General features: G+C 43.9%; 1 protein-coding gene across 1 annotated transcript in view; it reads right to left on the bottom strand.

Annotated features, from left to right (window-relative positions):
- TNIK (TRAF2 and NCK interacting kinase) overlaps nt 1-16,581 on the bottom strand; it is a 304,472-nt gene that overhangs the window by 103,431 nt on the left and 184,460 nt on the right. Inside the window, 1 exon segment of the mRNA XM_030575025.1 lies at nt 3,739-3,849. Coding sequence (XP_030430885.1) covers nt 3,739-3,849 — 111 coding nt within the window.

The raw sequence follows: 16,581 nt of genomic DNA, 5'->3' as shown, positions 1-16,581 counted from the left end.
CCCCCTTGCCATCAGCACACTAATTATTCACCAAAAATGGGAGATTTGTGTTGGAATTAAATCACCTCAAAACACTTTGTCATGTGTACAAAATACGAAATACCCACTTAACTGTGTTCATGGAAGTCAGTGCTTTATATGGTGAGTGAAAAGAACTGTAAATTCAATAAGGATTTAGGACCAAGCATTCAGTTACTTCAAGAACCAATATTAACCTGAATACCTCAGTATGAATAGCAATGTCTTTTCATGGGCTTTTTTGCTCTAGGGAGCCATTTGAGTAGCTGAAACAGAAAATTTGGTCTTCTCTCTGTATTTCTATCAACCAGGAACTGAAATACCAGATCTCACGTTACATTGGCCCAATAAATAGTATTCACATGCATTAAAAACTGCTATTAAAAACACAAATACTAAAAGTTGCACATATCTCTAATAGACACATAGCTCAAATTAAAAGTCTCTTTGGAAGGCTAGTGGTAAACTAGCTTTCCATTGTGCCTTTTTATTAGTTCATTAATTTCTTCGTGCAACCTGCATTTTTATTTTCTGTGTTTTACTATTTCAGGGTTTAAAAGTAATAGCCACCTATATTGCTAGTCTGGTACAATATGGATTACTTTAAAAATTAATTTTGTATTGGTTTTCATTTCATATTAAATGCTCATTTTTTAAAAAGAAAATAATTTCCACTATCACTGCTGGCAGTTATTAGTCATTTTATGCTTGTTACTTTGGGACTACTACAGAGATCTAGAAGCCTTCATGCATTCCAATTCTTAACTGAATTATTCCAGTTTTAGTCTCTAACTGTTTGAGCCTACGGCACACCCAAGGAAATGGCAAAGCTTCCACTCAGCTATGTAGGCTCAAGCCCTAGGTGTTATAAAATCACATCAAACCTTCAATCTTAAATAATATTTATGAGTTCCCATAGATTATAGTGACAAGATAAGCACCATTAATGACTCGCACTGTTATATAGCATTTTCAGTATATGATCATATACTTCTACATGCCACCCTTTTACTATCAATGATCTGAATGAATTAATTTGAAATGCACCTAAATGTCCTATGAATAATTTACTTCTATAGGCCTGGAATTATTTTAATGACTAATTAACTAATGAACTACAAGGACTACTATTAGCTGTATTCCCTAACAGAAAATGACTGCCACCTTGGGCAGGCTAGAAAATTTGTCTAACAAGACACTATATTGATTTTTCACTAGCCACATAAATGCATACTTGTATCTTTAAAAATATACCTGGAAGACTTTAAATACAAATATATTGTATATGGACCGAAGTTTCCTTTGCTGTACAGTGCATAAATATGTAACAAGTCAGCTTGCCTTTGTATTTTGTGTCTTGAATTGTGTTACAAAGCACAAAAGAGTAACAATGTTAAACACTTGAGAATGGCATCTTTCAGTATTACCAATCTCTCAAACTCCTCTGTGGTTTTGGACCTTCCGCCCATCCCCACCCCGTATTTTAAACCTATGGGTTTATTTAAAGATGGGATGAAAAGCACTATCGACACTACGTTTTCTTTCATAATTAAAGGGAAACCTGTTTTCTGAATGAAGGATAGGAGGATCCTGAAAGAAGAATGGGGATACTATAAGCAATTACTTAGATTGTAAGCTCTTTGTGGCAGTGACTGTCTTTTTGTTCTGTATTTGTACAGCATCTAGCACAATGGCACCACCACAATATAAAGAAAGAAAGAAAAAGTTGGCACAGTACCATTTCTTTCAGAAGTGCTTCTGGTTGGGAGAGAGGAGAGACAAAGAACTAGAAGTGTCCCAAAGGTTCCTTCTTGCCTTCTTAAGCATATGTACAACAAGGATGGAGAAAAATCCCTTTTCTGGCTCAGGTTCTCCCCCTCCCCCACAGCCCCAATCCCTTTGAGTCACAGATCATGCAATGACTCTCCTCTCCTCAACTCTATAGAAAGAGCAGACCACTGTCATAGGCTGGGTGGCTTTTCAAGGCAAGCTGAGCTCAGCCTGGCCCATGGCCTAGGAGTTACCTCTTATCCTCACCCCGATCTGTTAATGTAGGGGCAATTACTGATCCCAGATGGATGTAATGGAGACTGATGCCACCTGCAGAGGACAGCTTAAACAGCGCTGAGCTCAGCTGAGGGGAGAAGAATCAGCAGAGCGAAAGCAGGAAGTTCCCTCTTTCTTTCTGGGAAGAGCTCAGGGTAGGCCTCAGGGATTGAAGAGGAGGCAAGACTCTCCTATGGAGGTAATCCCATAGGGAGCAGCGAAGTCTCCTGGAAGCTGGGGAGGGGGGCTGAGTTAGGGCCTATAATGGGTGGAACAGACCCACAGGAAACAGAGTAGGATCCTGTGGGAGAGAGCCTTGAGACACGGTTTGTAAGTGCAAGTAGAAGACTTCAGTACCCCAAGGGGACAGAAGAATTATTCAGATGTTTGGATTCTCAATTGGACCTTTCAGTTACCCCAGAAAGGGTTTGAACTTTGTGACTTGGTTGGAGGGCCGAGCCATGGAGACCCAGTGAGAAGCAGATGACCCATAGGAGGTGCTGGAGCCAACGATACAGGTGACATTATGCACGGATGCAAGGGACATTCCAAAGGTGTGCCCCACTGCAAATACGCATTGCATAGCCAAATGTTGAGGCTGATGGTGACTCTGGATCATGACCCGGTGGTTAGCTTCTGACTCAGTGGTAAGCCTATTTTGCAAAACAAGCTTACCAGTTCATAAATTTAAACTAAGCCTGTGTAACTGTGGTTTCCTGAGACTGAAGGAAATGTCACTACAACAGCTGATTAGCTGCAATGCTTGTTATTTTGCTCATCAAATTGCGGGGGATGGTGTGGATGGTGGCACATATTGTAAATAAACAAATGCTCAGTCACCACTGGACAGCAACTGGAACATCATGAGGATTTTATAGCCTTCCATGTGCATGTTTGAGCACTCGCTGCCTTCCTTGGCCAGTTTTTTGGCACTCATTCAGATGGTGGTTGTTTCTTGAAATCTATTCTGTACGTGGTTCCCACACCATGTTTACGATGGACTTAAACACAAAACTTATTTCTTACATTCATAGATGTTAAGGTCATACTATTATGATCAGGTAGACTGGACACCTGAATGACATGGGCATCATATGGAAGTGCATCATTTACAGAAGGCACCAATGCACAGCTACGGAACACTGGCACTCCCCAGTATAAGCCATTCCAAACAAACCCTTATCTCCTGGGTATAAAAGTTCCAACATCCTCACTGAAGCCAGTGACACCAGGCAAATTGAAAAATAAAAATGTGCCATTTGAGTCGGCAGTTATTAAATGTCTTTTTAAAACACAGTCTGCAGAAGGAATCTGTATTAGGCCTTCCCTTTCTGTTAATTGAAAATGGGATTCTAACTTAAATACATTTTTGTACTTATTTATTATTAAAGGGAATTACATTTTTGTTGAAGGAAAAATAGAGTTAGAAGTTGAGAAACTAACAGAGCTAAGGTGCATTAACTGGCAGTTATTTATTATGCATCAGACAAGCACATGAATCATTCACACCTACAGGCACCTAAGAAGCATTAGCTTATGCCAGCATATTAGCTATACAGCCTCAAGTGCCATCTCACAAGCTTTTCCTCTTTTCTAAGTGTAAAAAGCCAACCTTCAACCATTGCATTTGGTGAATGACATTTAGAACTACAGTAGCTCACTTTGGACACATACCCGTAAAATCTCCCTGCAGATGTATGCAATCCATTCCTCCTTCAAAGTGTTCCCTTTTGTGTTCTTGATCAGATCAGTGACAGAGCCAGCACCACAGAACTCCATCACCAGCTGGCAAAGGAAACAAAAGAACAATGATTGTAATTAAACTTGAAAGCATCCTCTGGGTTGCAATAACCAAATGTAGTACATTGCAGTTGGCAAGGTATTTATGATGCAATTTCACTGCAACAGAAAGTGATCATTGAATAATTTTGTGTTTATTTTCTTTAAAGTTGCAAGAGTTTATTTGTTTAAAATGAATTTTTTGCACTGCTTGGGAAGCGTGTTTTCCTTCAGGAGGCATCAGAACAAGAAATTGGAGTAACTTTTATTACTAAAAAAATGGGGAAAAAATTTAGAAATCTTGAAGTCACTAATCCCACTCCTATGTATTCTATATTCTCACTACAGGGCCAAGTTTCATGTAAATGCAAATAGGATATACAGAGGTGCCCCAGAGTCAGTCTCCTGAACAAAAATCTTCCACAAATATGTGAAGACACCATTAAGCCTGGGAGAAGTTTTCTTCCTATAATTCCATTTCTAATGATCTACTTAAATTTTCACTCCTTTATGCTGGGGGGGCTGTTCTCTGCTTCCTTCCATATCAGAAAACATTTCTTAATGGGTGAAGTTTGTTAATCTGTGGAACAGTCTGCCAAGGGGACTGGTTCACTAGAGCTGTTTCAAATCAGACTGGACATATTTTTTTCCACTCTTCCCCTGTTTAATTTGTTTTAACAGTAAAAATAAAAATCCAAACAGAGGGCATAAACCTGAGGATCTTATTGAGACCCAGACCCAAAACTGATCAGTCATGAAATAAGAGAAACAAGACCAGCACACTGGGTCTGATCCTGTGGTCCATGCACCCACCAAACTCCTACTGTTTTCCAGGGAAATTTTGTGCACATAAAGAATGCAGGACTGGACCCAAGATGAATTTATATAAACATCACATAACATGAATGATCACAAAAGAAAATTTCCCAGTCTGTAGATTGGTTTGCACTTCTTAAATAGGATTTTAATTTTGCTAAAATAATTTGGCTTATTACTTAGGGCTTAGACAATATTTCATGTTTTCAAAGCAATTGACATCACTTTACTAAAAACTGAAAGCTGAAAAGAGAAAGGGGGAAAAAAAGACAATAAAAAGGTTAATTGCCCCCTGTCATGGTATAATTCCCCACTCTGAACCTTAGCGTCCAAAAGATGGGGTACCAGCATGAATTCCTCTAAGCTCAATTATCACCCTAGTACCTGTAGCGCTGCCACCAACCAGGAATTCCAGTGCCTGGTACACTCTGGTCCCCCCAAAACCTTGCCCGGGGACCCCCAAGACCCAGTCCCTCTGGATCTTAACACAAGGAAAGTAAACCCTTTCCCTCACCATTGCCTCTCCCAGGCTTCCCCTCCCTGGGTTACCCTGGAAGATCACTGTGATTCAAACTCCTTGAATCTTTAAACAGAGAGGAAAATCCACCTTCCCCCCTCCTTCTCTCTCCCCTTCCCAGACTCTTCCTGAGAGAGAAAGTAATCCTAACACAGAGAGAAATTAACCTCTCTCTCTCCCTTCCCTCCTTTCTCCCCACCAATTCCCTGGTGGATCCAGACCCAGTCCCCTGGGGTCTCACACCAGAATAAAAAAACAATCAGGTTCTTAAACAAGAAAAGCTTTTAATTAAAGAAAGAAAAAACAATAAAAATCATCTTTGTAAATTTAAAATGGAATAGGTACAGGGTCTTTCAGTTATAGATACTGGGAATACCCTCCCAGCCTAAGTATACAAGTACAAATTAAAATCTTTTCAGCAAAATATCAATTTGAACTCCTTCCAGCCAAATACACATTTGCAAATAAAGAAAACAAGCATAAGCCTAACTCGCTTTATCTACCTAGTACTCACTATTTTGAATCTATAAGAACCTGTATCAGGGAGATTGGAGAGAAACCTGGTTGCACGTCTGGTCCCTCTGAGCCCCAAAGTGAACAACCACCAAAAACTAACAGCACACACAAAATCTTCCCTCCCTCAAGATTTGAAAGTATCCTGCCCCCTGATTGGTCCTCTGGTCAGGTGACAGCCAGGCTCACTGGACTTGTTAACCCTTTCCAGGCAAAAGAGATATGAAGTACTTCTGTTCTATTAACTCTTACTTATCTGTTTATGACACCCCCCAACTGCTTGGATGATTCAGTTAAAGGGACAATCGTATTGGCAGAGTTATAAAACAAAGGCCAAACACTATTATAATCTTCAGTTCAGATAAGATACTTGAATAGAATATCGGGAACAATGCTGTACTAGCGAGAAGAAAGGCCATTTTGACCTAGTACGTCCTTTCCATATCTAGTTTTGGTAACTTCTAGAATCATTTGTTTCTCAGTTCTGCTCCAGATGAAGGCTGATAAATTCTTTGCATGTCCCTAAGAAACAAAAGTTACTTTTACATTATAAAAGGGGACTTAAGAAATGAATTTATGATTGGCTAAAACAGTCATGTGACTGCGCAGGTAATTAGCCCATCCACAGAGATTGCAACTTTCCCTGCTAAATGATGAGAATAAGGATCAAAACCCAAACACTGTGACTTCGTCAACAGCTTCACAACCCAGAAAACAAAATAATCGATTACTAATTGCTCCCCATAAAATGGAATAATGTAACTCTGGGCTAGAAAGAAGTTCTTCACTTTCTCTTTTCCCTCTTAACGGACTGATACTGTACATGGGAATTGCAATATTTGCACGTGTATCGGGTGAAAATAAGCACTTAGCATTTTATAGTGATGAGGACTATAGAAAATCTTTAGATAGATAGGTCGGTAGCTAAATATAATGCGTCTGATATACACATACAAGAAATAAAACTTACTGTAAGGGTTTCATTGCATTGCATGCTGCTGTCATGGAGGTTGAGGGTGGTTGAGGTGTTGAGAGAGAGACTCCTTATATCCCCATTCAGACCCCCAACTTCTAACACTACTGTGTCATCATCTCACACTCACGTCCCAGAACATTCATCTCAACACCTGCCCCCGTACATTCATCCAGCGCCCTCCCAAATAAATCCATTTGCAAGTTCCTACTGTGACTCCAAACCCACAATTTTGCATCTGGCTAAAGGATGGGTGAGTTGTGGTGAGAAACAGGGTGAATTTTGAGTCCCAGGCAGGAAAAAAAGGTTGGGAATCACTGTACATTTGTCTTTGCCCTCAGGACTGACAGACGCACATTGTACCTATATGTTTATATTGCTCATAACTAGAAAGCAATGAAAAATGAAGGTACCATTGCACTATATATTGCAAACACAAATATTAAAAGAAGGACCAAACATCATTACAAGTATCCACTTTATTCATTAATTTGAATGATCATCTCTGCAGTCCTGCCAGCTCACTCAGTCCTGCGCTCGTGTCCTTGTTTTAACTCTGGCAAAGATTTTGTAGCGATAAGTATATCAAGTAGCCACGTGCCTCGTGTAACCCCTGAATAATTGTGAACTCTCCTAGAAATAAAAAAAGATGAGAGTCCCAGGAGAATTTAATGCCCAACTCAGCTTTTCAAAAATACTAAGAGACGTACAATCCCATAATATGTGTAAGAGACTATCCAGCAACCGCAGATATTATTACAGTACTGGCAATACCAGCAGCACATGGGTACAGTTGGGAAGGGATCCAACAGGCTTAACAATGAACATTTGTTGTTAACTGTGAAGCATTTCGAATAAGCTGTGCCATTAATTCTTTAAGGCCTAGTCTACAGGGGGGCGGAGCGGGGGTGTCGATGTAAGATACGCAACTTCAGCTATGGGAATACCGTAGCTGAAGTCGAAGTATCTTATTCCGACTTAACTCCCGTCCTCACGGCACGGGATCAACGTCTGCGGCTCCCCCGTCGACTCCACTACTGCCGCTCGCTCCGGTGGAGTTCCGGAGTCGACAGGGAGTGCGTTCGGGGATCAATATATCGTGTCTAGATGAGACACGATATATCGATCCCTGATAAATCGATTGCAACCTACCGATACGGCGGGTAGTCTGGACGTACCCTAAGAGAAGGGGAGGTAGCCAGTGAACAATGTTGTCAATGTATCTCAGCCTGCAGTAGAAGGATAATGGACCTCTGACTCAAAGAACAGCATTTCTTGTGAAGGCTTTGTACTGAAGAGATAAAGAACTAAGCAATTGCTACAAATAGAGATGGACAAAATATGTGAAATTAAATTGTTCTTCCATAACATTCTGAATTGCCTGTTTGTGTTTTAAATTCACAAAGTACTGCAAAAATATAGCTTTGCTGGGAGAAATTATTCAGTCAAGTTGGCCATGGGCTGTATTGAGCTTTATCTTCACCTTCTCCGCTGACCAGCCATAACAGTGTTTTGCACATGTACAGCAATTTACAGACATTATGTATCACACCATTTGTGTCATAATGCCAATACCTTCGTTTTAGACATCCAAGAACAGAGGTTTGGCATGGTTAAGTGATTTACTCGGGGTCATCATACAAGTTAGTGGCAAAAAGCTGGTAATCGTGTCCAGGAGTCATGGTCCCTGCCCTCTTTTCTAACTGCCCACTACAAAGGGAAGGATAGTGGCTAAAGCAATGGGCTAGAACTCAAAAGATCTGAGTTCCACCCCCAGCTCTTCAACAGACTTCCCGAGTCTCAGCTTTCCCCATCTATAAAATGGTGATAAACCTGACAGTATGCGACAGGATTGGTTATCAGGATTCATTCCCTCATATTTGCCCAGTGCTCAGAGATCTTCAAATGTTCTTGCATCATGTGCCTTCTAATCTGTGTAATATTGCCTGTAGATGCAAGACTAATATAGCAGTTAGCCTAATAACTGCTTGTATCATTACCAAGATTGTTAAATGCTGGAGATATTGAAGGGTGGGGAAAGATACTAAACATGAAATGCTAATAAAAATTACTCGTAACTTAAATTATAAGCAGGACAGGATGGAGGTAAGATCACATTCTGAATTTAATTTCCATGGCTGATCATTATGGATTTTAAATATAGTTCATTTAGCATTTATTTTCCCTTTTATGTTCGACTAGAGCAGCAATCTTTACATATAAGGCATGTGAATGCACAGCAGCTGTTACTCCATTGTGGCCTGCATTCTCTGAACGTATTGCTTCATGAATCCTCTCAGCTTGTGAATGAATCATTTCTCTCTTGATATAGAAGTGGCCTCCAAAAACATTTCCCAGATCCCCTCTGGCTCCACCGCCACTGTGCATTACATTCAGCTAGCTCAAAAATGACTAACACTTGTGCATGAAGCCATTATCCAGCAGACTGATCTGGAACCCTCCCTGAGGAACTTCAATACTCCAGAGAGGCTCTCTCCAGAACTATTTGTCTGCAGCAACTCGCTATCCTTCCTGGGACTGATTTTCCTGTCCCTCACACCAACTTCTTTCTTACCACACTCTTCCCCTCAAGAGCGACTGATTGAGTCCCAACTGTTTAATCAATCCAAGCCATGTTTAACCCTGGATTCTGAAGTGGAAACCCTCTGGTATTCAGTTCACACCAGGAAACTAGGGTTTAGGAGCTCTGAATAGAAACATGACAATGACCTGCCCTTGGGCACTGGTGGGCTCTGGCCTAAGTAACCTTCATGGTCACATAGGTCCCAGCTCTTCACCGAGCACTGCACTACACACCAAAGGTAAGATTTTCCAAAGTGCTCAGTGTTGCACCAACTTTGCTCCCACTGGTGACAATGATAAAATACCCATCGACTTCCATGGCAGCAGAGCTAGGCCAACACAGAGTGCTACTGAAATCCCCCTCCCCAACTTACTAGCCAATGCTCAGTCCTAGACTCGAATTCAGTCAGCTAGCATTCACAGAGAGGAAAGCATAGCAAAGCTCATGACGAAATTGGATGATATGCCACATCTATTGTTAACAGAAGACATGTTTAATCCACCACATGGTCATCTGCACTCACAGTGCCTGCTGTGGATAAGTTTACTAGGTGAGGGATTTATGATAAAGGACATGTAGCAAGCTTCATGGTCCACAGAGAAAGTGACAAATCATTATCTTGTCTCGGGCCCCATTCACTGTCAACCCAGGTTTGATTTACCACAAAGACAATGGAGCCTTCTCAATTGGTTTCATAGCGGACATGGAATTTGTGCTGCAGCAGAATTTCTTTGGCATTTTAGACACAGTCCACTATGTCAATGTGGGCAGCCACAAACCATGACACACATTGTTGAGGACTGCAAAATGACTCATCTTCCTGGAGGCCTTTGCACCTTCAACGCTGTTGATAAGAAAGCAGTGGCTTGGCTTGCCCAGATTGCATTCAATCAATCAATCAATAGGCCCAAGCTCCCTGGCAATGGCCCCCTTAGACTCTAATGCCTGCAGGCCACCTCAGAGAGTAAATCTTCTAACTGCCCTGCCCGACAAGGGCCAAGCTGCACTGATATGAGTTCCACTTCCTGGTTTCCTGTCTATGTAGATAGGCTGCAGAAGGCCTTACAAAACACAACTGGTAGTGATTATCTGAATGGGGTCTGGAGGCAGAGTGTGTTACCACAGTCGGAGTTGTCCAGGTGCGTGAGAGAGTTGACGGAACTGACCAAAAGGTGGGGAGCAAGGTGGATAAAGTCCTGTGCTTACTACTTTGCATATGGGGGTACAAAACCTATACTCAGCTCTGTGCTTGGAATCAGAATGGGACTGAGCACAGGTCACTGTGTTGACCCCAGCCAATTAAACCTTTAGGGACCATTATGCTTTCATAGCTCTTTTATAAAGGGCCACTTCTTTATTGTCGTACGCATCATTACTCTTTATACTACAACCACAGTTATTAACACCTGGAGCCAATAGCAGGGCACTAAAAATTCAATAACCTTCACCTGGTAATTCAGCAGAAAAGCTGCTGCTTGTTTCTGAAAATAAGAAAATATTGAATATTTTAATCTATGCTTAATACAAAATCAGTAGAAGGAATGTTCCCATTCAACATTCTGAACTGAATAATAAAAGTGGATTTTAATGGACTCTACAAGCATCCCAGCTAGAACAGGCTGCAAATTAAAGAGCGCTACCTACAGTTCTCTGTCTCTGCTCCTTTTAAAGCTTAGGCCCCACAACCACAATGACATGTCTGTCTGGTTGCTTTAGCCCGCAGGGTACAGAAATGCATGCCACTGACACACCAGTCTCCTTCTTTTGAAGGCAGTGCCTACAATATAACACCCGTGCAGACTTTCATAAATAAATAATTTGCCTGGCTACATTCTGTTAGCACCTTCTAACAGCACGAGGCCAGACAAGTAATTCATGTCACTTAGGAAGGCTGAAAATGGTTATTGTCAGGACTAAGCAGAACTTCAAAGAGTGGAAGAGAAATGAGTGGACACAGCCACAGGATTGAGAGTTACAATACATACATGGCTCCTGCAGAAATAGCTTTGAACAGAACTGGAAATTAAATAGTTTAGGCTTACTTAGCCACAAGCAGCAGAAAATCTTGCTTATGACACACTGTCTATCCTCTCAGCCAGACTCCATTAACCAGTCCTGTCAATGCCAATCTCCTTATAACTGCCTCTTTCCAAGCACTCCTTTTGTATTTTGCTCTCAGGTCATGTGGATTATTGCTGAAGTGGGCCTTGAAGGAACTGACCAGAATTAAAGGTCAGTTTAAATCTTTTCCTTCTAAGCTCAAACTTCTAAATATTCAATTGAGTTGGTTAAGGTTTCTAGCTGTGAAGAGACATTCTCACATGAACACTCAACAGAACGATAGAGCCCAGCATCGATACAAAATCTGTATCCGCAACTGATCTGCGATCTACAAACATGGTTTGCAGAATGAGACCAGTTCTGCTCTTAGGTACGCATATGTGCAACCCCCCCAGAAGAGTGGATGAGTTTGCATGCATGTCAATGACAGCAGGATTTGGATCATCACTATGGGCCAAATTCTACTGTCAGCAGGGCGGCTCCAGGCCCCAGCCGACCCAAGCACGTTCTTGGGTGGCACTGTGGGGTGGGGCAGCATTCAGGTTTCTCTTTTTTTTTTTTTTGGTTTGGCGGGGCAGTGCTGGACGGTTTTTTTTGTTTGTTTGTGTTTCTGCCGGGTGGCGCTTGGAGGGGGGTGGCGCTTTTCGGTGGCATGGTGCTCGGAGGGGTGGGGGTTGCGCGCCGTGCTGCTCGGGGGGGGCTTCGGTTGGCATGGCACGGCGTTCCGGAAGGCGGGGCTTCAGGCGACGTGGTGCTCGGGGGGAGCCAAAGGACTTGCGCGGTGCTCAGGGGGCAGGGGCTTGCGCAGCGCTCAGGGGGGCGGGGGTTTCACGCGGCGCGGCGCTCAGGCGGGCAGGGGGGTGTTACAGCAGGGTGGAGCTCTTTTTTTTTGCTTGGGGTGCCAAAAAAGTTAGAGCCAGCCCTGGTAGTCGGGAACACCAGTGTAAATATAAACTGCAGTGGGAGTTCCCCTGGATTTACACCAATAGTGCCAAGTGTAAAACTGGCCCTTATAGATTTTAAATGCTGAAAAATATAAGAAAAGATTAAATGGCTCCAGGTCATATTGTTACATTTTAAAATCTTTCCTTTTCTATTTTTTGCAGGATTCCCTGATGCATGCACCTCTGTACCTCATAGACTCAGACTTCAGGGTCAGAAGGGACCAATCAGATCATCTAGTCTGACCTCCTGCACAAAGCAGGCCACAGAACCCTACCCATCCACTTCTATAACAAACCCCTAACCTATGTCCGAGTTACTGAAGTCTTCAAATTGTGGAGTGAAGACCTCAAGCTGCAGAGAATCCACCAGCAAGTGACCCATGCCCCACGCTGCAGAGGAAGGCAAAAAACCTCCAGGGCCTCTGCCAATCTGCCCTGGAGGAAAATTCCTTCCCAACCCCAAATATGGTGATCAGCTAAATCCTGAGCATGTGGGCAAGACTCACCAGCCAGCACTCAGGAAAGAATTCTCTGCGGTAACTCAGATCCCATCCCATCCAACATCCCATCACCGACCACTGGGCATACTTATCTGCTGATAATCAAAGATCAATTGCCAAAATTAAGCTATCCCATCATACCATCCCTTCCATAAACATACCTGGAGCATCTGCTCACTAACAGCCTGGCTGCAGTTGGAGTTATCCTGATTTAGGATCATTCTTGGGAGAACCACCCCTCAGCTGATCTGTCTGTAAGGCTTGGTCTACGCTACGCGTTTAAACCGATTTTAGCAGTGTTAAACCAATTTAATGTTGTACCCGTCCACACTACGAGGCCCTTTATATCGATATAAAGGGCTCTTTAAATCAGTTTCTGTACTCCTCCCCAACGAGAGGAGTAGCGCTAAAATCAGTATTACCATATCGGATTAGGGTTAGTGTGGCCGCAAACTGACGGTATTGGCCTCCGGGTGGTATCCCACAGTGAACCACTGTGACCACTCTCGACAGCAATCTGAACTCAGATGCAGCAGCCAGGTAAACAGGAAAAGCCCCGCGAAATTTTCATTTTCATTTCTTGTTTGCCCAGCGTGGAGCTCTGATCAGCACGGGGGCCATGCAGTCCCACATCCAAAAAGAGCTCCAGCATGGGACCGTACGGGAGAACTGGATCTGATCGCTGTATGGGGAAACAAATCTGTTCTATCACAGCTCCGTTACAGAAGACGAAATGCACAAAGCGTTTGAAAAAAAAATCTACAGGCTACACAGTGCTGCGTGACAAGCGTAATGGGAAGCCAGAGACTCAAATGGACGTTCATGGCGGGAGGGAGGGGGGTACTGAGGGACTCCAGCTATCCCACAGTCCCCAGCAGTCTCCGAAAAGTATTTGCATTCTTGGCTGAGCTCCCAATGCCTGTAGGTTCAAACACGTTGTCCAGCGTGGTTCAGGGAATAGCTCGTCAATTTACAACCCCCCCCCACGTGTACAGAAAAGGGACAGAAATCGTTTCTTGACTTCTTTCAATGTCACCCTATGTTACTGAATGTGTGGTAGACGCGATGCTGCAGCAGTGGCCGAGCAGTATCCACTCCTCTCCCCTGCCCGGTGGCAGACGGTGCAGTAGGACTGGTAACCATCCTTGTTATCAAACAGAGTGCTCCTGGCTGGCTTCAGGTGAGGGGGCCGGGGGCGCCTAGTGTGAAATAGGAATGATTCTCGGTCATTCCCGTAGAGGTACCGAAGGGCTGGTAACGTCTTCATCATAGCAACTGGGGGCTGAGCTCCATCAGCCCCTCCCTTTCCTGTTGTAAAGAAAATATTCTGTCCTGCCTGGACTATCATAGCAGCGGCATGCTGGGCTTCTCTCCCCCACACCGCTTAATGTCCTGCCTGGACTGTCATAGCACCGGGAGGCTGCCTCCCCCTCTTTTATCTCACTAACAAGTCCTGTTTCTTATTCCTGCATTCTTTATACTTCATGACACATATGGGGGGGGACAATGCCACGGTAGCCCAGGAAGGTTGGGGGAGGAGGGAAGCAACGGGTGGGGTTGTTGCAGGGCACCCCCCCCGTGAATGGCATGTAGCTCATCCTTCTTCTGCGGATCTGACACAGAGCAGCTGTGCTCTCTGATACACTGGTTCTCTAGTATACTTGCCACTATTCTAGGCAGGACTGACTCTATTTTTAGAACCATAAGGAGGGATTGACTCAGGGAGTCATTCCCAGTTTTGCCTTTGCACCCCCCAGCCGATCTCAGCCAGGGCACCCATGATAGCAGCAGACAGTACAGAAGGCAGATACCGTCATCTCATTGCCCATTACACTGGCAGCAGATGTACAGAACGACTGGTTACCGTTCTGCTATCATGCAAAAGCTAATGAATGCTGCTGCTGTAGCACTGGAGTATCGCCTCTGTCCGCGGCATCCAGTACACATACGGTGACTGTAAAAAAAAAAAAGCCTGAACGGACCCATGGTTGCCATGCTATGGCGTCTGCCAGGGCAATCCAAGGAAAAAGGGCGTGAAATGATTGTCTGCCGTTGCTTCCCAGAGGAAGGAAGGAATGACGACATTTACCCAGAACCACCTGCGGCAATGGTTTTTGCCCCATCAGCCACTGGGCTCTCAACCCAGAATCTAAGGGGGCGGGGTGAGACTGCGGGAACTATGGGATAGCTATGGAATAGCTACCACAGTGCAACGCTCCGGAAATCGACGCTAGCCTCGGACCATGGACGCACAACACCGAATTAATGTGCTTAGTGTGGCCGCGTGCATTCGACTTTACACAATCTTTATAAAACCGGTTTATGTAAAATCGGACATAATCCTCGTAGTGCAGATGTACCCTAAGTGACATTCTTATCTTCAGAAAGGCTGACTGAGTGCAGTCCCTCCCAACTGTGGCAGAGGGCAGCACGGCAGGGCACAGAAGCAGGGACTCTGAGGTACTTGCCAAGGGCAGGTATTTCTGAAGGCTGCATGTTTGTAATTCCCCCTGCCCCCATTATAAATCTACCTTCCCACTCATTTTTAGGGTTGCCATGGGAAAGCAATCCATCTCCCGCCAGAAAGGGGGGGTACTTCTCCCACTGGGGAAGACTACATTACTGCTGCTCTGCCCTCAGCTGTCACCAGCTTGAAGCTTATCTGCATGCAGTGCAATCCAATTCTAGAAGCAGCAGCAAAATCCTATACAATTGTACATGCATGGCAGATCTTTCTGCTAACCACTTCAACACACTGCAGATGGCAAGGACAGATGACAATCATCCAGCGAAGCAACACCCATATCTACACACAGCATACAGCCACAGGGTAACATATTGAACTTAAGAAGAAACCCTACAGTTTCTGATGATATTTCCAGAATCAACTCTGGAATATCAGTGTGCTCAGGAAGCGCTTCGTGTTGATCACTCTTGCAATAGAGTGCAAGTTTCTTTATGACCCCCTGCATAATTCTACCCCTCTCTAAAATCCATCACTTACATCCCCTCCCCATGCCCAGTGTTTCTGACGCTGATGCCAACCTCAAAAATCTTAGCGGTCTGCTCTCTCAAATGACACCATGTTTTCTTGAACAGAGATGCACAATACATAGAATGCTCTCTTTGAGCTGGGTATGGAAGGCCACTACCCCTCTATTCATTTAATCTTTCTTGATGCCTGCCACGACACTACAAGCAATTTGTTCACTGTCCTCTACTCTATTTACTTTATTTATCTGTTGAGTGAACTACTCATTTATGTGGGGATAGGGCAGTACAGTGATCAGAGGACAGGTCATAAGGAGACTGGAATTAAGGCTGGGAATTGATGTTTGGGATCAATAGGTGATAAGATGGAGGGATGATGGGGGGAGGAGTGCGTTTAACTTCATAAAAAAAAAAAAACTTCCCAACAAACTTTGTGCCTACCATCACATCAGATCACTTTGCTTGTGGTTCCACTGCTCATCCTCTGTTTCTTAGGCTTGTCTACATCACAAAGTTGCAGCGCTGGGAGGGGGTACAGCGCTGCAACTTAGGAGGTTACACATCTGCAGGGCATCACCAGCGCTGCAACTCCCTGTTTGCAGCGCTGGCTGTACTCCCGTTTTGTCTCGGGTGTAGAGATCCAGCGCTGGTGATCAGCGCTGGTAATCATAGTGTAGACAATACCAGCGCTTTTTCTTGACCTCCGTGGAATAAGCAGGTATCCAGCATACCTGAGGAAGCGTCTGGTAATCAAGCAGGTCTCCTTCCCTGGTTTGCAGGGGTGCTCGGGGAACGCGAGAGCAAACCGCGGCGAAGCTGGTCTCCTTCCCGGTTTGCTC

Source organism: Gopherus evgoodei, chromosome 9 (genome assembly GCF_007399415.2).
Source record: "Gopherus evgoodei ecotype Sinaloan lineage chromosome 9, rGopEvg1_v1.p, whole genome shotgun sequence".
In the NCBI taxonomy this organism is placed as follows: Eukaryota; Metazoa; Chordata; order Testudines; family Testudinidae; genus Gopherus; species Gopherus evgoodei.
The sequence above is the reverse complement of the archived record's forward strand: the minus strand, read 5'-3'. Positions and strand labels throughout refer to the sequence as shown.